Here is a 19,781-nt window from a genome sequence, read left to right as displayed (position 1 = left end):
CCACCATTTATTTACACTCTAATATCTAGGTTAATGGCGTCTCAGCTTTCCTTTATGACGTAACTGATATTCACAAAGAGAGCTACGCAACACCCGCAGCTGTCAATCATCGTCATATATGACGTCAAATCCCGTTTTTCAACCTCAAATAACTTATTTAAAACAAAGTTCACAGAAAAATGATCACTTGAACACAATGTAGGTGATAATAACTAATGATCACAGCAGAGTTTAGCTTTGGAAAAAAATGATGTAACAAGTATTTTAACTTTACAGTTTGACCAACGTCCCATCTGTTATCATTGAGGAGGCGGGGCTTGTGACCTATACAGCAGCCAGTCAGCAGGGGGAGCTCTAACAATAAAAGCTTCACTCCACCGGGAGATTGTCCTGTTCTTTGTTTTTACAGTCTGTGGGCACAAGCTGCTACTATATTTTCAATATTCAAAGTGTGTGTGTGTGTGTGTGTCTTACACTTCCTAAGAATCACAACATGAGCTCTAACTTAGTTTCACACGTGTACTAATAAAAGCTGCCCAGATGTTTATCCTCTGGCTGCTGTTAAACATCTGCTCAGTCACACATTTAGAGGATGAATGTTTTGTGCAACTTGGTTTTATTGTTCAAAGGTTGCAAAGCTTTTTTTTTCTTTGTCAGCACATGCTGTCACATGCCCAGCAGACGACCAAACGGGCGGACGCCCGCCGGCGGGCTAACCCTAACCTAACCATTCGACTTTATCTGCAATGACCTCGGAGGTAAAAGAGCTGAAAAATGAAAACAAGCTTCTTAAAGAGACAGTCCTGGATATCCAGTCTCACAGTATGCGAAACATCGTGATCTTCTCAGGTAAATAAATGAACGTCAAACCCTGTATTCTATTTTTAAGGAAAACCGACAGAAGCAAAAATTAAAAATTGGTCGTAGACAAACTTTACATAGATGGTCAACTGTTTATGGATTCTAACATCATCCCATGGCTCTACGAAGAAAAATAATAAACAGGTGAGTTAATATTGAAAGGATAATTCTCCACTCATGGTGAAGTTAAGGTAACACTATTTTAAAGGTAAAACAAATATATGTGCTGTATGTATATGTATATATAATATATATATTAAAAAACATTAAACAAAAAAATGAAATAAAACATAACTAGCAAAAAATATATAATAAAAATAATTAAAAAGGAAGAAAACAAATCATGGATATGTATATATACGTAAGTGGATGTGTGTGTGTGTATATATTCTATATATTTACACAGATGTTGGTAAACATACTGTATAGGGACGTACAGTCTCATAGGACACTGTCTACATTAGTGAATACCAGAGAACCACATGACTGAGCATGAGAAATTATAAGAAAATATATAATAAAATAAAATATAAATGTCTGACTTAAAGACAAGCAACGTGAAATTAACAGTAAATATGCAACGTGTTGACTTGTATATGAACTGTATGTATATTAAATAAACACATGCTTCATATACACATTTATGTTTTTATTTAGGCTGTTTTATAATTTAGTAGGAACAACCTTTGTGAACTAAAGGCTTTCCAGAGTCTAATCACCTAATTGTGTTTAGTAAGTGGTTGATAAGTGAATATTTGACATTAATTATGTATATGTCTTTAAATATAAGGGATATTGGAGCTTGGATGGTATGGAGAAATTACAATTCACCATAATAATAATGAATGTAATTAATGATAAATTGTTCCTGTCACTGTGATCCTCAGACATGATTATAACTCCTGAGCTGGTTTCCAACAATCATCCATTATGTCTGACTGTATGTGACGCGTCTAAAAACCATTTACAGGCTTTAAAGCCTCAGGGTTAGAGTGCAGCGTGACTTTGATCTGGAGCCGATTCTTCTTCTGCAGAAAGTAGAACTTCCTAATGGAGCTGGTACATCTATGTTATTAGGAGCACAGACATTATATTTAATAACATTATCATCCAACAAACTGTGAGAAAAGAAGGATTGGCTTTGATTTTCTGTTCTTTATTCACATCTACTGAGGCTTAAAGGAGCAAAGTGCATGAATTAATGTTTTAATGCTAATGATGATGAAGTGTTAACACACACGTCTCACTAATGAACAGACTGTGATGCATTTGTTCTGGAACACACGTAGACGTGACGTCGTCATATGACGCTGATGCGTGTTCTGCATGGATTAGAGAAGCTCCACTCAGCGGGAAATAAAGCAGTAGAAGAAGAAGAAGGAGATGGCTTGGAGACTGAAACAAGCACAGTGGACCAAACTACTGTTTGGTTCCACAGAGGCATGCGCAGAGGTCTTGCAGTAAACAGTCACATGAACAATGAGTAAATAAATAATTGTGTCACAGTTAGACCTGACAGTTTAAACCTCTTTTTTACTCATAGAAATTCAATTCAATTCAACTTTCTTTATATAGCGTAAATTACAACAAAGTCATCTCAAAGCACTGAACAAAATATAAAGAAAAAACCAACAAGATCCACATGAACAAACATTTAGCGACAGAGGGAAAAAAAACTCCTAAACAGCCATCTGTGTGGACCGGTTGTGGTTAGTAGACAGAAGGACCAACGGAACCGGATAGAGAGATAGAACATCAGAATGTTCTAGACGCCGTGAATGAAATATATATGTTTGTTTTAGTGGTAACTAAGCAACGCTCAATAACTCTACAAAGGTTAAAGTCACTGCTCACACACCTTTTTAAATTGACATATTGTCATGTGATGTGAACTTTGGAAGCATTGCATTGTGGGATTTGGAGTCCTGTAGAACAGGAATTCTCAACCTTGTGGTCAGGACCCCAATTTTTGCTTATTTTTACCCTTTTTCTACAACTCCACCAAACTCACCATATTATAACATATTTTCATCACTTTTTCTTTCCATATTTTTCTCCTTTTAATGTATTTTTGCTACATTTCTACATTTCTGACACTTCTACATCACATTTTAATGACTTTTCTGCACATTTTTTCCACTTTCCAGACATGTTCAGCACTTATAAATGTAGGAGGATAAGGGTAGTTAATAATGGGTTATATGAATGAGGATATTAATTATGATTATTAATATTAGCTCAACAAATTACTGGGTGCCACCTCTTAAAAAGAGGAAATAAGTTTTTCTTCAGACTAAACAAAGTATTAAATCAGGGAAGTGAATTCTAACAGTAAATCTACACCATCATCACAGCTTTAATGAATCAGAGGAATCAAAGATTACGTTTAACCTTTTATTTGCATAATTCAGTAAGAAACCAGAACAATGTGGTGATTAAACAATGATGAAATGCATTTCTAAGTTAATAAGGTGAGGATTACATGTAGTAAAGTGGATCACTATTCTAAACTAATCTAGACTAACTATTGTAAAATCATAACAAAGAGGGAAGACAGACAAACATACTGTATATGTGGTGGACTGTGAGTGGAGTGTAAGTATGAGGATGTGTTGTAGTTTAAGTGAGTCAGTTCTGCTGGTCCATTGTTCACTGGTCCATACCTTGAGATGGTCTGGTTGGACCTGGAGACGTTCTGGGTTTGCAGGAACATCGTCTGTGTAGCAGTATAGCAGCGCTGGCGTGAGTTCTGTTTTGTTAAACAGCAGCGTTTCTATTGGCCGATCCACAACCTCTTCTGGGATGATCGCAGCCAGTTTCAGACTAAGAGGGACCACGGTTTGGTCCATGATTCAGATGTTGGAAGGTCAGCTTTCAGGCACGTTCTTTTGCGTCTTAGGCTTTCACTGTGAGCAAGGTTCTTAAAAAGTCTAACTGATGCAACTACAAATAAAATAAAAATGAATGAAAGACTGGAAACATGAGGGAACACGTGTGTTTCTTTTTTTAAAAGAATTTGGAGACGCCTTTTGGAGGAGGAGTCTTAGTTGATCATTCTGAGATCATATCGGTGATTGGTCAATATCTCTGCTTTCAGCTTGTGGGTGTGTCTCAAGTGTGGGTGTGTAGTGGAATGACATAGACAACAGAGGGAGTTCCTAAACATAAAAGAATGTCTAATAATTAATTCCACATATTTCAAAACATCTTTTCAACATCATATCTTAATATATCATCTATAATGAAACAGTTTGATACCAGACACGGCTGAAAAATACCATAGTTAGTACTTAATAAACCTGAATGTCTAAATTCGTGTTAAGGAATTTTCTTTATCATATGGTTAACATTCAGTACCTTGAACTAAGCTTTGTGATGTTTTCTAGTATTTCAAGCACCTTTTAAACATTTTAAAATAACATTCTGTTGGTTATTGAATTACATGAAAAGAGTGGCATCGGACAGACAATATTTGCAATTTCAATTTCTGCAGGAATCCGTAACAATAATCCTTTCTTTTGTGACTTTCCAGTCAAGCACATATTCTTTGTTCTCATTTGAGCAGCAGAGCTAGTGTTATTCCTACATCCTGTGTGACCACTGGTTTGGGTTCTGGAGGTGATAACATCTGCAGGGGGGCGGAGCCCAGAGTTTGAAAACTTAGCATGTAAACATTGACTGACTGTTTCCTTTTGATCGTAATGTAGCAGAGAGGTGATATAGGAGGAAAACTGTTCTTGGATTCTCCTGTTCTTTTGTTCGGACAGGAAGAGGGAGAAGATCCCCCTGTGGGGCACGTTTGCATTTCACAGTAGGAGACAGACTCTCTGACTCCATTGACTGGTGAAACTAGTGTCCTAGGTCAAAGGTTAACTTGGAGGATTTGGTTCCCTACATACTGTAAACCATTTCTACCACTTTTACACCCAATGTCTATATGTTGACCTATTATTGTCACTTTTAACCACTTTATACCATATTTCATGCTTATTTTTGCCAATTTAACCACATTCACCATTTGTCATGTCTATTATTTGCCAGTTTAAACTAATTGTTCCAATATTAACACTTTGAACCATTTATTCCTGTCTGTTTTTGCCCACTCTAATTTACAACTTTAAACCACTTTCTAGTTAATGTGTACAGCTTTTTTCCTTTTAACCAGACCTTGGTAATTGTAATTAATTGCAATTGAACTTTAGTAATTGCGAACATTAGTGTAATGGACTTTCAGAAAAAATGCATAATTGTAATTAAAAAATGTTGTTAACTGTAATTGTAATTTAACTTTAATTGAACATGTATGATTGAAAATGTAATTGTAATTGAAAAATGTAATTGATCCCGATCCTGGTCACCAGTTTTTTTTGTCATGAGGTTTTCTTGTAATTTTTCTATTCTGGTTATTTTAATTGAACAGCTCAGAGGACAGATATAGTCATAAGGAACGTTGTAGCGGACTATTTTATTTATTGTTTACATCTATGGGTATACTGACAGAAGAAATACCAATATATTCATTGATTAGGAAACCTAACAAGGTAATCAATAGATGAGAAACTAATTAGATGATTGATAATATTTATTAGTGTATTTTACAGCTGATTATAGACACGGGTCAAAGTGACCCCTTAGCAATAGAGATGCTAACAGAATGCTAACACAAGGAAGGTTACGTTTAATAAAGTTTATTTATTAAAGGTGATTCATTGTAATCAAACTTTAGTAATTGAAAATATAATTTTGATTAACTTTCAGGAGAAAAATAATTGTAATTCTAGTTGTAATTGGAAAAAATGATGGTCCTTGTAACTAAACATGGGTAATTGAAGACGTAATTGTAATTGAAAAATGTAATTGACCCCAACCGTGGTGTGAGTCTTCAAACCAAAGAAAGATTAAACATTACCATGAATATGAGATGAAACAGTTGATGGATGTTAATTAACACATAGAGATATAGATGTAAAGTTAGTAGATGATGTCCTCTCTCTCTCTTACTATCTACACTTTGCACTTTGTTGGTTTCTATTCTACAGTGTCTTTAAATATGAACAATAAACTGTCCAGGCTCATGACTTCCAGCTGTGTTTACTGCTCCTCTCACATCTCAGTTCTTCCACTTTTTACCACTTTTCTGAAAGCTCAGATGAGGAAAACTGCTGAGTCATTGATACTGGTTCAAATGGACGGTGAGGCAGGAGGGGGGCATGGAACGAGGATTTCATAAACATGCTGAACGTGCACTCGTTAAGACTTTTCCTCCAGTGTAATCCAAGCGTCACAGCCGTGTTAAGCTAATCGTGTGTGAGCGTTGTGCTGCCAGCTTATCACGCTCTGCACCAGCTCTGGGCCGCAGGGGGTGGAGCTAGAGGAGCTCACAGCTCCACCAACACATTACCATTAGCTCAGGATGGTTGAAAAGACTGAAACGTTTGGGGTTTGGACAGGTTTTTCTTTGTAGATTTGCTGTGATGACACATGTTCATTTGTGTTTATGTCACTGTGGACGTCATATTCTACCATTCCATGAATCATCCAATCTGATAAAGAGCCACGAGGCAGCAACACTCATCCATAAACCTTCTTCCCTGACCTCTTTTCCTTCTACAACGTCCAAAATACAAACTGGGTCATCTCAACAAATGGTCAACGTACCATTCTGAATTTTTGTACTAATTGTTCCATGATTATTCATTAGACACACTGTAAATGTTTAGTTGGATTGGATGAACACTTTTTGAGATATGGACAGTTTAGTGAGGGGGGTATGTGTCCTTATTTTTATTCCATTTTCAATATCTCAGGAACTACAGCACACATTGGTATAGAGCCTTTTCACAGCCTGTCATCACCGTGTCATCAAACAGGGAGTGGCCATCTTGGAGGTACTCAGCAGGTAAATAAAGCAAAAATGGTGAATTATTGTCATGTTTTTGGCTGAACCAATCAGTCAGAGTTTTATAGACTGACAAAAGTTAGAACAAATCATGGAAATCAATGTCAACAGTTATGAGAGGAAAGGAGGAGCTAGTGGTTAGCAAAGCTAAACCAGGATCTACAAGATAAACATCTGGACAACATCTGAATGTGTTCGTCCCATTTCTTGTCAGGTTAGTGAATTGTTGATATCAGCAGCTCTGAACTCATTTTATAGTGTGATGATAATAATATAATTCATTATTGACTTAATATAATCACATTTAATAACGGCTACAGTAGCAACACAGTTGTTAAAATGTAGAGTTAAAATGTAGAGCTGTATTTCTCATTGTTTTCCAGGTTAAAGGTCAGACCTTTATCTAAAGAATGACCCAGATCGAGTTAGGGTTAAAAAGTTGATCATATCAGGATACGCAATAGAAGGAAGACTCTCTGGGTCGTTATTGATCTAACTCGTATAGATCTGCACCACCAATAAACACTCACTTTTGACAACACATTTTGAGGAGCTTTTCTGTGGTTTTGGTCATTTATCATCACAGTGTTTACCTCTGAGTGCCTCCAATATGGCCGCACATCCGGGTTACTGCCCAGAACATGACATAGGTGAAATTTCCTCTATAGTAATAAGCTCCACCCACTCTCTCAGAATATAGAAATAGATCTGCTATACATCCTATCTGGTGGACATGTCAGCTCCTCTAAATAGTCACAGTCGGTGTGTGTTTGGGTCTGGAACATGTTTGGGTCTTCAGTAAACTACTTAGCATATGTCTCAGCTCCCTGTAATGTGATCAGCTTAGAGCTATGAACATAGACTGTTCACATATGCGTTGGTTCTAGACTCACACGTTCTGGAAGTATGAACATATACTTTATTTACTATCATTATTGGTCCATAACTGCATGTGAGAATGTAAGAATAATCAGATTTTGTTATTCCTTCAGAATACATTATTATAGATCTATCATCATTACAGAAATTAAATGCTGCATCATTTTCTCAAAATCTGTTGAAATGACATGAAATGACCCAATAATGAATGAGTTGGTTTGAAACAGATCAATATAAACCTGCTGATGAAAGGTTGTTGCAGTAAAACCAGTATTTAGCCTTAATTCAGCATTAGTAGCATTAGCTCATTCTGCACTGGACGGATTTTGTGGAGCGTGGGGAGAACATGCAAACTGTACAAAGAAATCCATCACGTCTTTCTGTGTGTGTGTGTGTGTGTGTGTGTGTGTGTAATGGTTTCTCTCACAGCTCAGTGCCACAGACGCTCTAATCCATCATCACCAGAAAGTGTTGGCAGCCAATCAAACCCAAGGATTCCACACAGCAGGAAAGAACTCCCTGAAGCACTAACACATGTCAATCAATCAATCAATCAATCAATCTTTATTTGTATAGCACCAAATCATAACCAATGGTATCTCAAGACACTTTACAGTAGAGTAGTCTTAAGGACGGACTCTTCATTTTATGGATACACACATATGCATATATACGTATATACACATACATATGTATCCCACACCCAACATGAATTCATCATGGCGGCAAGGAAAACCTTCTGTTAAGCAGCAGGAACCTTGTGTGGATCCCATTCCTATGATGAACAGCCATCCACGTTATGCTGTGTTGGGTGTGTGCAGAGGAAAGGGTGGAGACAGAGTTGTTGAGACTCTGTAACTCCACACTGAGGATCCCACGGACCTGCAAGACAAAAGCCAGAAGGAGAACAGGAGCAAACACACAAGGGAAGAAGCAGACATAGAGGGAGTGTTTGAAAGAGGAATGGGACCCTCTCCGGTCCCTCTCTAACCTAAATGACCTCTCTCTTAACGCCCTCTCCAACCTCTCTCCAACCGAGCATGCCAGACCCCCCCCCCCCCCCCCCCCGGCAGTCTATGCCTATTGCATCTTAATTATGAGCTATGAGCTGGTTCCTAACTAAAAGCTTTATCAAAGAGGAATGTTTTGAGCCTAACCTTAAAGGTAGAGAGGGTGTCTGCTCCCCGAACCGTGGTTGGTAGATGGTTCCAGAGAAGTGGGGCCTGATAACTGAAAGCTCTTCCTCCTATACTACTTTTAGAGATGAATGGAACAACGAGTAGTCCAGCATTTTGAGAGCATAGTGTTCTGGGGGGATTGTATGGCACTACAAGCTCCTTGAGATAGACTGGTGCCTGTCCATTTAGGGCTTTATAAGTGAGAAGAAGAATCTTGAATTCTATTCTATATTTTATGGGAAGCCAATGCAGAGAGGCTAATACAGGAGTAATGTGATCTCTTCTCCTAGTTTTAGTCAGTACACGTGCTGCAGCATTTTGAACCAGCTGAAGTGTCTTAAGCGACTTGCTCGGGCAGCCTGCTAAAAGAGAATTACAATAATCCAGTCTAGAGGTAACAAAAGCATGGACTAGTTTTTCGGCGTCGCTCTGAGACAGGATAGATCTGATTTTAGCAATGTTACGGAGATGAAAGAAGGCAGTTCTTGAAGTTTGTTTTATGTGAGAGTTGAAGGATAAATCCTGATCAAATAGAACCCCAAGGTTTCTAACAGTTGTGCTTTGTGCCAGAGTAATGCCATTTAGGGCAGTTAGGCTAGCATAGGTTTCTCTAAGGTGTCGTGAGCCCAGTACAATGACCTCAGTCTTGTCTGAGTTGAGAAGAAGAAAATTTTGGTCCATCCAGGCCCTAATGTCCTTTAGACAGGCCTCAAGTTTAGATAGCTGATTTGTCTCACCTGGCTTCATTGATACATACAGTTGGGTATTGACAGGCTGTTGTTTTGAAGAAATTCACAGAGCTGAGCCGCCACAACTTTCTCAAGAATCTTTGAAATAAAAGGAAGATTAGATATAGGCCTGTAGTTTGCTAAAGTGCTGGAATCAAGAGTAGGTTTTTTGAGAAGGGGTTTGATTACAGCTACTTTAAAGGACTGTAGCACGTAGCCTATTGATAGGGATATATTTATTGTCTCCAACAAAGATGGGCAGACTAGGGGAACAACTTCTTTAAACAGCTTAGTTGGGATCGGATCTGAAAGGCAGGTCGATGGTTTGGAGGATGAAATAATAGAGTTAAGTTCCTGAAGTCCTATATGTGTGAAACAGTTTAGGTTAGGCCTATTTACATTTAATGGTACAGCAGGCCCAGGTGAAGGCAGGGAGTGGCTAATTTTATCTCTAATCTTGTGAATTTTATGGTTAAAAAATGTCATAAAGTCCTCACAGCTGAGGGCTAGAGGAATCATGGGCTCAATAGAGCTCTGACTTTGTGTTAGCCTGGCTACAGTGCTGAAAAGGTACCTCGGATTATTTTTATTTTCTTCAATTAGTGAGGAGTAGTATGTAGATGGACTATGTCGTAAGGCTGTCATGTATTTACTATGGCTTTCTTGCCAGAGTATTCGTGACTCCTCTGTTTTATTGGAGCGCCACATTCTCTCTAATTTACGGGTTGTTTGTTTGAGTGTGTGAGTTTCAGAGCTAAACCACGGAGCTTTCCTCTGACGTTTAATAGTTTTTTCCCTCAATGGGGCAATTGAGTCCAAGGTGGATTTTAGTAGACTAGCAGAGCTATCGACAAGCAGATCCAGTTGAGAGGGGTTATAATTAATATCATAGTTATTTATTGGATGGTGCACTGAGTTTAAGGCAGCAGGAATGGCCTCTTTAAATTTAGCCACAGCACTATTGGACAGATTTCTACTCCTAACTATTTTATTGCACAGTGCGAGATCCTCTAGGATAATGTTAAAAGATATTAAAAAGTGATCTGATAGCAGAGGATTTTCAGGGTAGACTTTTAGTTCATTAATATCAAGGCCATATGTTAGAACAAGATCAAGAGTATGATTTAAACGATGAGTAGCTTCATTAATAGTTTGAAAAAAGCCAACTGAGTCTATTAGGGACATAAAGGCTGAGCTCAGGCTATCACTATCTTTGTCCACATGGATATTAAAATCTCCTACTATCAGTATTTTATCAGAACTGAGGACTAAGTTTGATATAAACTCAGAGAATTCTGATAGAAATTCAGAATAAGGGCCTGGAGGACGGTAAATTATTACAAATAAGACTGGCTGGAAGGTTTTTGATTCGATATGAGATAAATTTAGAACCAGGCTTTCAAAGGAAGTGTAACTGGCCTTTGGTTTAGGATAGATTAGGAGAGAGGAATGATAAATAGCTGCTACACCACCTCCACGGCCTATGTCTCGTGGCATATGAGTATTTAAATGACTGGGAGGAGTGGCTTCATTTAAACTAACATATTCATCTTGATACAGCCATGTTTCAGTTAAACAGAATAAATCAAAGTTATTTTCTGAGATAAGGTCATTTACTAGTAGAGATTTGGATCTCAGTGATCTAATATTTAATAGAGCACATCTAATGCTTTTATGTTTTGGTGTTTCTAGATTTGAGATTTTAATTTTTTTCAGATTTTTATAATTGATAGCTCTTTTATTTGATTTTATGTTAAAATCATTGTGAAATTTGGGTCGGGGGACAGACACCGTCTCCGTAAAATAATATTCATCACCATCACAACAGTTGTCATGGCGATGAACACAGCTATCATAATAGCAATGGGAGGGAAATGTCTGCTGTTCCCTGATTGGACAGATAACCTCACAGGCTCCTTCCCTCTACACCTCTACTTAAAGGTAGGGTAGGTAATTTTCTCTGAAAAAGGAACATAGAAAATCCATCATCTGTAGCAGCTGTAAACCTGTAAAAACTTCGACCAAAGCAAAAAGACGGTTAGTTTTTTTTTTAACCAATCACGTCTCCCTGTTTGTTTTCAACCCCTCGCGTGCACAAGCCCACAATCAAAGTGCATTACCGGTGACAGAGTTAAAACTAGGGATGGGAACGACTGATGACATCACATGTAACAACGGGGACGGCGTCTCTGAAGGCCCATTTATAGAAATGTAAACAAAGGCTAAACTAAAGCTTTACCATTTAAATACATAACAATACACACTAGTCACTATCCTGGCTTGATTACACAAAATAATAAGCACAATATATTCTACAACTTCACGTCTCACCCTCAGTGTAAAATAATCTATTCTTCCCCACCCTTTCTATTTCCTACCTTGAGTCTCTCCTCCCTGCTCCCTTTCCCCTCTCCCTCCACTTAGGTGTAACACTGCTCTCCCTTTTTAAATCCTCCCTCTAATAAAAGATTTCTTACCCTTCCTTAGGGAGGGCTGGTGATGGTCACAATTAAGCAATAAAATAAATCAATTTATTTTATTGCAATAACAAGATGTGCATTGCTGTCTCATAATGATGTTGCTGTCTCTTGTAGTGTTGACCTTTGGCAGCATGTGCAGACAAGTAAAAAAAAAAATAAATAAATAAATAAATATATAAATAAATAAATAAATAAATAAATAAATAACAATAAGTGCAGCTGCACTTTTTGTTAATATGTTATTTTCTTTACATAATAATTATTTGTTTTATGTCTGAATTAGTTTTAAATCAAGTTGTTCGAAAGGAGCACTGTAAATATTCTCAAATGTTTGTAGCCAAAATATGTCATGTGCCGTAATAAAAATAATAATAACCAGAACTGCAAGCAGTTATGAAAGGGGGCCAAGCCTTCCCGCGCGACTCGGCCCCCAGGTTCCGCGGAGCCCGTGGAAGTATGTCATGAAGGATAACGGGCTCGTGGTGAGCGTCAGGACACAGGCCAACGTGCCATTTGCTGTGAACAGGTGGGTATGAAGTTTTGGAAGATGTGATTTAAAGTGTGAAAGTTAAAGGCCAAAATGTGTTTGCACTCATTATAGCGCCACCTAGTGGTTCACTTTTTGGTATGGGTGATCTGTGTGGTCTTCTATAGTTACCCTGTAAATTTCACAGCCCTCAACATAATAATTCAGCTGAAATAAAGGCTTGTTGTTTATGTTGTAATAAACAGTGTTGGGAACGTTACTTTAAAAAGTAATTAGTTACAGTTACTCACTACTTGTTCCAAAAAGTAACTTCGTTAGTAACTGAATTACTCTATAATAAAAGTAACTCATTACCAAGGAAACTACCTATTTGTGTTACTGTTAAAAAGTTGCTATATGTCAAATAATTCATATTTTTTAGATGCGTGTGTTGTTGTGAGGTGTTTCATTAAATTACAGTTATTTACAACATTTTACAACATATTTACACCAGTTCTTTGTTTTTATCACTGGAACGTCTTCATTCATCATCTCCGTTCTGAGTTGTTTCTGGGTTTGTTGCTGATGTCAGCACTAATCTAATTTAATCTCATCTCATCTCATCTCATCTCATCTCATCTTATCTAATCTCATGAGAACTGTCGCTCAGGCCATTTCAGGTGGAAGTTCTCGCAAGACTAGTGACAGCGTTCAGTTTAGTAAGGTATCTTTTAATTATTACTGGAGTAAAATACGGGATATTTACGGGAAAATACTAATACGGGAAGATGGCGGGAAAGAGGAGTAAAATACGGGAGTTTCACGGCCAAAAACCAGATACTTGACAGGTATGGCTCGGTAAACAGAACAGGCTTTACTGGCCGGCTGGCACTAGGACCCAGAGGCGGAGTATATGTGTCCCCTGTACTGCATTCACAGGCTGTAATATCATCAGTTTATCATTTTACCAGTTATTAGAGCTACTGTCTTTACCAGGGAGATAATATTTATTACTGGTGATTAGGGATGTAACGATTCACTCAACTCCCGATACAATTCGATTCACGATACTGGGTTCATGATACAATTCTCTCACGATTTATTTTACAAAATGGGACTGTAGACAATTTTTTTTTTTCGGGGAAAAAACTAGAAAATACTGTATTATTTTCCTTTTATTTTTCTTGTAAAAAGAATTCCTTGATAAACTATTCAAAACAATGCAATTTAACTAAAAATAAATCTTGAATGAAATAAATAAAGGAATAATACAAATGAAAATGAAGCCTATTAATTTAAATTCTGGCTCTATAATAAACAATGCAAAACTGCATAATAGTTCTTTTTCTTTTAAAAGTGCAACTGAAAATGTATTTTGTGCCTTAACAATTGGACTAAAAAAAAAAAAGAAACACAGAGAGAAACGTAGGCAGAAATGTAGAGAAACGTAAAGAAACGTAGAGAGAAACGTAGAGAGAAACGTAGAAACGTAGAGAGAAACGTAGAGAGAAACATAAAGAGAAACGTAGAGAAAAACATAGAGAGAAACGTAGAGAGAAACGTAGAGAAACATAGAAAGAAACATAGAAAGAAACATAAAGAGAAACGTAGAGAAACGTAGAGGAACAGAAAGAAACATAGAGAGAAACGTAGAGAAACGTAGAGAGAAACATAGAGAGAAACGTAGAGAGAAACGTAGAGAGAAACATAGAGAGAAATGTAGAGAAACGTAGAGAGAAACGTAGAGAAAAACATAGAGAGAAACGTAGAGAGAAACGTAGAGAGAAACATAGAAGAAACGTAGAGAAACGTAGAGAGAAACATAGAGAGAAACAGAGAAACGTAAAGAGAAACGTAGAGAGAAACATAGAGAGAAACGTAGAGAAACATAGAAAGAAACATAGAGGGAAACATAGAGAGAATTGTAGAGAGAAACGTAGAGAGAAACGTAGAGAAACATAGAGAGAAACATAGAGAGAAACGTAGAGAGAAACATAGAGAGAAATGTAGAGAGAAACGTAGAGAAACATAGAAAGAAACATAAAGAGAAACGTAGAGAAACGTAGAGAAACGTAGAGAGAAACATAGAGAGAAACGTAGAGAAACGTAGAGAGAAACGCGGACAAACGTAGAGAAACGTAGAGAGAAACATAGAGAGAAACATAGAGAGAAACATAGAGAGAAACGTAGAGAAACGTAGACAAACTTAGAGAAACATAGAGAGAAACATAGAGAGAAACGAAGAGAAACATAGAAAGAAACATAGAGAGAAACGTAGAGAAACGTAGAGAAACGTAGAGAGAAACATAGAGAGAAACGTAGAGAGAAACGTAGAGAGAAACATAGAGAGAAACATAGAGAGAAACGTAGAAAAACATAGAAAGAAACATAGAGAGAAACGTAGCGAAACATAGAAAGAAACATAGAAAGAAACATAGAGAGAAACGTAGAGAAACGTAGAGAGAAACGTAGAGAGAAACATAGAGAGAAACGTAGAGAAACGTAGAAAGAAACATAGAGAGAAACATAGAGAGAAACGTAGAGAAACGTAGAAAGAAACATAGAGAGAAACGTAGAGAGAAACGTAGAGAAACATAGAAAGAAACATAGAGAGAAACATAGAGAGAAACATAGAGAGAAACGTAGAGAAACATAGAAAGAAACATAGAGAGAAACATAGAGAGAAACGTAGAGAGAAACATAGAGAGAAACGTAGAGAAACGTAGAGAGAAACATAGAGAGAAACGTAGAGAGAAACGTAGAGAAACATAGAAAGAAACATAGAGAGAAACATAGAGAGAAACATAGAGAAACGTAGAGAGAAACATAGAGAGAAACATAGAGAGAAACGTAGAGAGAAACGTAGAGAGAAACGTAGAGAAACGTAGAAAGAAACGTAGAGAGAAACGTAGAGAAACATAGAAAGAAACATAGAGAGAAACATAGAGAGAAACATAGAGAGAAACGTAGAGAAACGTAGAGAAACGTAGAGAGAAACATAGAGAGAAACGTAGAGAAACATAGAAAGAAACATAGAGAGAAACATAGAGAGAAACGTAGAAAAACGTAGAGAGAAACATAGAGAGAAACGTAGAGAAACGTAAAAAGAAACATAGAGAGAAACGTAGAGAAACGTAGAGAGAAACATAGAGAGAAACGTAGAGAGAAATGTAGAGAAACGTAGAGAGAAACATAGAGAGAAACGTAGAGAGAAATGTAGAGAGAAACATAGAGAGAAATATAGAGAGAAACGTAGAGAGAAACGTAGAGAAACGTAGAAAGAAACATAGAGAGAAATATAGAGAGAAACGTAGAGAGAAACGTAGAGAAACGTAGGGAGAAACATAGAGAGAAACGTAGAGAGAAATGTAGAGAAACGTAGAGAGAAACATAGAGAAACGTAGAGAGAAACATAGAGAGAAACATAGAGAGAAACGTAGAGAAACGTAGAAAGAAACATAGAGAGAAACATAGAGAGAAACATAGAGAGAAACATAGAGAAACATAGAAAGAAACATAGAGAGAAACATAGAGAGAAACGTAGAGAAACGTAGAGAGAAACATAGAGAGAAACGTAGAGAAACGTAGAGAGAAACATAGAGAGAAACGTAGAGAGAAACGTAGAGAAACATAGAAAGAAACATAGAGAGAAACAGAGAGAAACATAGAGAAACATAGAGAGAAACATAGAGAGAAACGTAGAGAGAAACGTAGAGAAACGTAGGGAGAAACATAGAGAGAAACGTAGAGAGAAATGTAGAGAAACGTAGAAAGAAACGTAGAGAGAAACGTAGAGAGAAACGTAGAGAAACATAGAAAGAAACATAGAGAGAAACATAGAGAGAAACATAGAGAAACGTAGAGAGAAACATAGAGAGAAACATAGAGAGAAACGTAGAGAAACGTAGAGAAACGTAGAGAGAAACATAGAGAGAAACGTAGAGAAACATAGAAAGAAACATAGAGAGAAACATAGAGAGAAACGTAGAGAAACGTAGAGAGAAACATAGAGAGAAACGTAGAGAGAAATGTAGAGAGAAACATAGAGAAACATAGAAAGAAACATAGAGAGAAACGTAGAGAAACATAGAAAGAAACATAGAGAGAAACATAGAGAGAAACGTAGAGAGAAATGTAGAGAAACGTAGAGAGAAACATAGAGAAACGTAGAGAGAAACGTAGAGAAACGTAGAGAGAAACGTAGAGAAACATAGAAAGAAACAGAGAGAGAAACATAGAGAGAAACGTAGAGAAACGTAGAGAGAAACGTAGAGAAACATAGAAAGAAACAGAGAGAAACGTAGAGAAACATAGAAAGAAACATAGAGAGAAACATAGAGAGAAACATAGAGAGAAACATAGAGAGAAACATAGAGAGAAACGTAGAGAGAAACATAGAGAGAAACGTAGAAAAACATAGAAAGAAACATAGAGAGAAACGTAGAGAAACATAGAAAGAAACATAGAAAGAAACATAGAGAGAAACGTAGAGAAACGTAGAGAGAAACATAGAGAGAAACATAGAGAGAAACGTAGAGAAAAACGTAGAGAGAAACATAGAAAGAAACATAGAGAGAAACATAGAGAGAAATGTAGAGAAACGTAGAGAAACATAGAAAGAAACATAGAGAGAAACATAGAGAGAAACGTAGAGAGAAACATAGAGAGAAACATAGAGAGAAACGTAGAGAAACGTAGAAAGAAACATAGAGAGAAACGTAGAGAGAAACGTAGAGAAACATAGAAAGAAACATAGAGAGAAACATAGAGAGAAACGTAGAGAAACGTAGAGAGAAACATAGAGAGAAACGTAGAGAAACGTAGAGAGAAACGTAGAGAGAAACGTAGAGAGAAACGTAGAGAAACATAGAAAGAAACATAGAGAGAAACATAGAGAGAAACGTAGAGAGATAAACATAGAAACATAGAGAGAACGTAGAGAAACATAGAGAGAAACATAGAGAGAAACAGTAGAGGAAACCTTAGAGAAACGTAGAGAGAAACATAGAGAGAAACGTAGGAGAAACGTAGAGATAAAAATAGAGAGACGTAGAGAACGTAGAGGCGAACGTATAACTAGAAGAACCGTGAGAAAACATAGAAAGAAACAAGAGAGAAACGTAGGAGAACATAAGAGAGAAACGTAGATAAACATAGAAATAAACATAGAGGAGAGACATAAGATAAACTTAGATAGAAACAGTAGAGAGAAACATAGTATATAGAAACGTATATAAACGTATATAACCGTAGAGATAAACATAGAGATAAACTTAGAGAAACGTAGAGAAACGTAGAGAGAAACATAGAGAGAAACTTTGAGAAACGTAGAAGAAACGTAGAGAGAAACATAAGATAGAAATGTAGAGAAACGTAGAAATAACATAGAGAGAAACGTAGAGAAACGTAGAGAGAAACATAGAGAGAAACGTAGAGAGAAACGTAGAGAAACGTAGAGAGAAACATAGAGAGAAACGTAGAGAGAAATGTAGAGAAAAACATAGAAAGAAACATAGAGAGAAACATAGAAAGAAACATAGAGAGAAACGTAGAGAGAAACGTAGAGAAACGTAGAGAGAAACGTAGAGAGAAACATAGAGAGAAACATAGAGAGAAACGTAGAGAAACGTAGAGAGAGAAACATAGAGAGAAACATAGAGAGCAGGCAGCACAAACACATGAAGATGAGCACAGAACAACCACAACAAGGACACGTCACTGATAGACATCTGCATAGGACAGGGGGCGGAGCCAACAAGAGTCATAGTCCTGTGTGTGTGTGTGTGTGTGTGTGTGTGTGTGTGTGTGTGTGTGTGTGTGTGTGTGTGTGTGTGGAACACTAACTAACCCGTGGTACATACCACACACTTATAACATCCATCCAAACATCAGCTCAACTCAATCATAGAAAATAATTTGAGCTAAATGGTGTGATATGGGTGATATATATATATATATATATATATATATATATATATATGTGTGTGTGTGTGGCACTGAATGTAAAAACGCATTCACTTTTTAATAGCTGATGTATTTTGTATATTTAGCTCATTTTTCTTACATCTGAAACAGAAATTCATGTAAAAAAGCATGTTCTATATGACTGTTAAAAATGTGTAAACATGAAAAGTAAATCTAAATGTTAAGTCTAAATCTAAATGTTAAGTCTAAATCTAAATGTTAAATCTAAATCTAAATGTTAAATCTAAGTCTAAAAGTAAAATTGGTCGGCAAGTGCAAAGCTAAATGTTTTAAAAAAATTATACAAAGTAAGCAGGTTGGTGCCTGTTGATCACAAGGATGCAGATGACCTTGGAGGGTGGGGTGTGTGGAGTGTGGGCGGGGCCTTGTGATCAACAGGCACTGACCTGCTTACCTTGTATAATCTCTCAACATTTAGCTTTACACTTGACGACCGATTTAACATTTAGATTTAGATTTAACATTTAGATTTAGATTTAACATTTAGATTTAATTCTAACATTTAAATTTAGAACTGCCATTTGGATTTAGATTTAATATTTGGATTTAGATTTAATATTTGGAATTAGATTCAAGATTAACATTTATATTTATATTTCATGTTTATACATTTTTAACACTGATACAGAACATAGTGTTTTACATGAATTTGTCTGAAATGTGAGTAAAATGAGCTAAACATGTGTGCTATGAAACAGTGAGTTTTTACATTGGGGACCTATAAACACATTCGTATTACACTCAGTGTGTCCAACTCTACTGAACACAATAATAGACCATCTGCTCCTAGACCTGGGGGTCAAACTCACTTTGGTTCAGGGGCCAAATAAGGGCCACTTTGATCTCAAATGAGCTGCAAATTTTAGGCAAGAAAACAAGTCATTTCTACATTAACGTTGTTCTGTTGCCCCTTGTTTGCACTGTTAATGCAACAACAATATATAATAAGTGACAGATACTGTATCACTAACATTTATTTGATTTTGTGATAAATCTTTATTTATTTTGTAAAAATAGTTTTGGAATAATTTGAGGAAAATTGCAGCATTTTGGAAAAATCAAAGGTTCTTTCTTCCATCACATTATATGCCTTAATGCAGGGGTTCTCAACCTGAGGGTTGCCAAACACTGGTACGGGGTCACCAGATGCCTTCAAGAAACATTTTGAGCCTGTTTTCGCTTTTTTTTACCCTTTTTCTTCAACTACAAAAAACTCACCATATTTGAACCTATTTTCATTACTTTTTATTCCTATATTTTTCTCCTTTTATTGCATTTTTGCCACTTTTACACCTAATGTCACAT

The 19,781-nt window shown here is 36.7% G+C and overlaps 1 protein-coding gene across 1 annotated transcript; it reads left to right on the top strand.

Annotated features, from left to right (window-relative positions):
- The first annotated feature begins 824 nt into the window (after window positions 1-824).
- Window positions 825-16,911, top strand: LOC114471905 (putative uncharacterized protein DDB_G0271982). The gene is made up of 5 exons (XM_028460891.1): window positions 825-849; window positions 15,630-15,755; window positions 15,874-15,927; window positions 16,070-16,111; window positions 16,784-16,911. Exons 1-5 carry the CDS (start codon window positions 825-827, stop codon window positions 16,909-16,911), a joined length of 375 nt encoding a protein of 124 aa, XP_028316692.1.
- Window positions 16,912-19,781: the final 2,870 nt, after the last annotated feature.

Source organism: Gouania willdenowi, chromosome 11 (genome assembly GCF_900634775.1).
Source record: "Gouania willdenowi chromosome 11, fGouWil2.1, whole genome shotgun sequence".
Lineage (NCBI taxonomy): Eukaryota > Metazoa > Chordata > Actinopteri > Blenniiformes > Gobiesocidae > Gouania > Gouania willdenowi.
This window is presented reverse-complemented; position numbering and strand designations above follow the sequence as displayed.

Coding starts and splice junctions, on each gene's coding strand:
- LOC114471905 (XM_028460891.1), top strand. CDS start 825: ATGCGAAACATCGTGATCTTCTCAG. Junction 850..15,629: donor AAACATCGTGATCTTCTCAG/GTAAATAAATGA, acceptor AGAGAAACGTAG/AGAGAAACATAGAGAGAAAC. Junction 16,112..16,783: donor AGAGAAACGTAGAGAGAAAC/GTAGAGAAACAT, acceptor AGAAAGAAACAG/AGAGAAACGTAGAGAAACAT.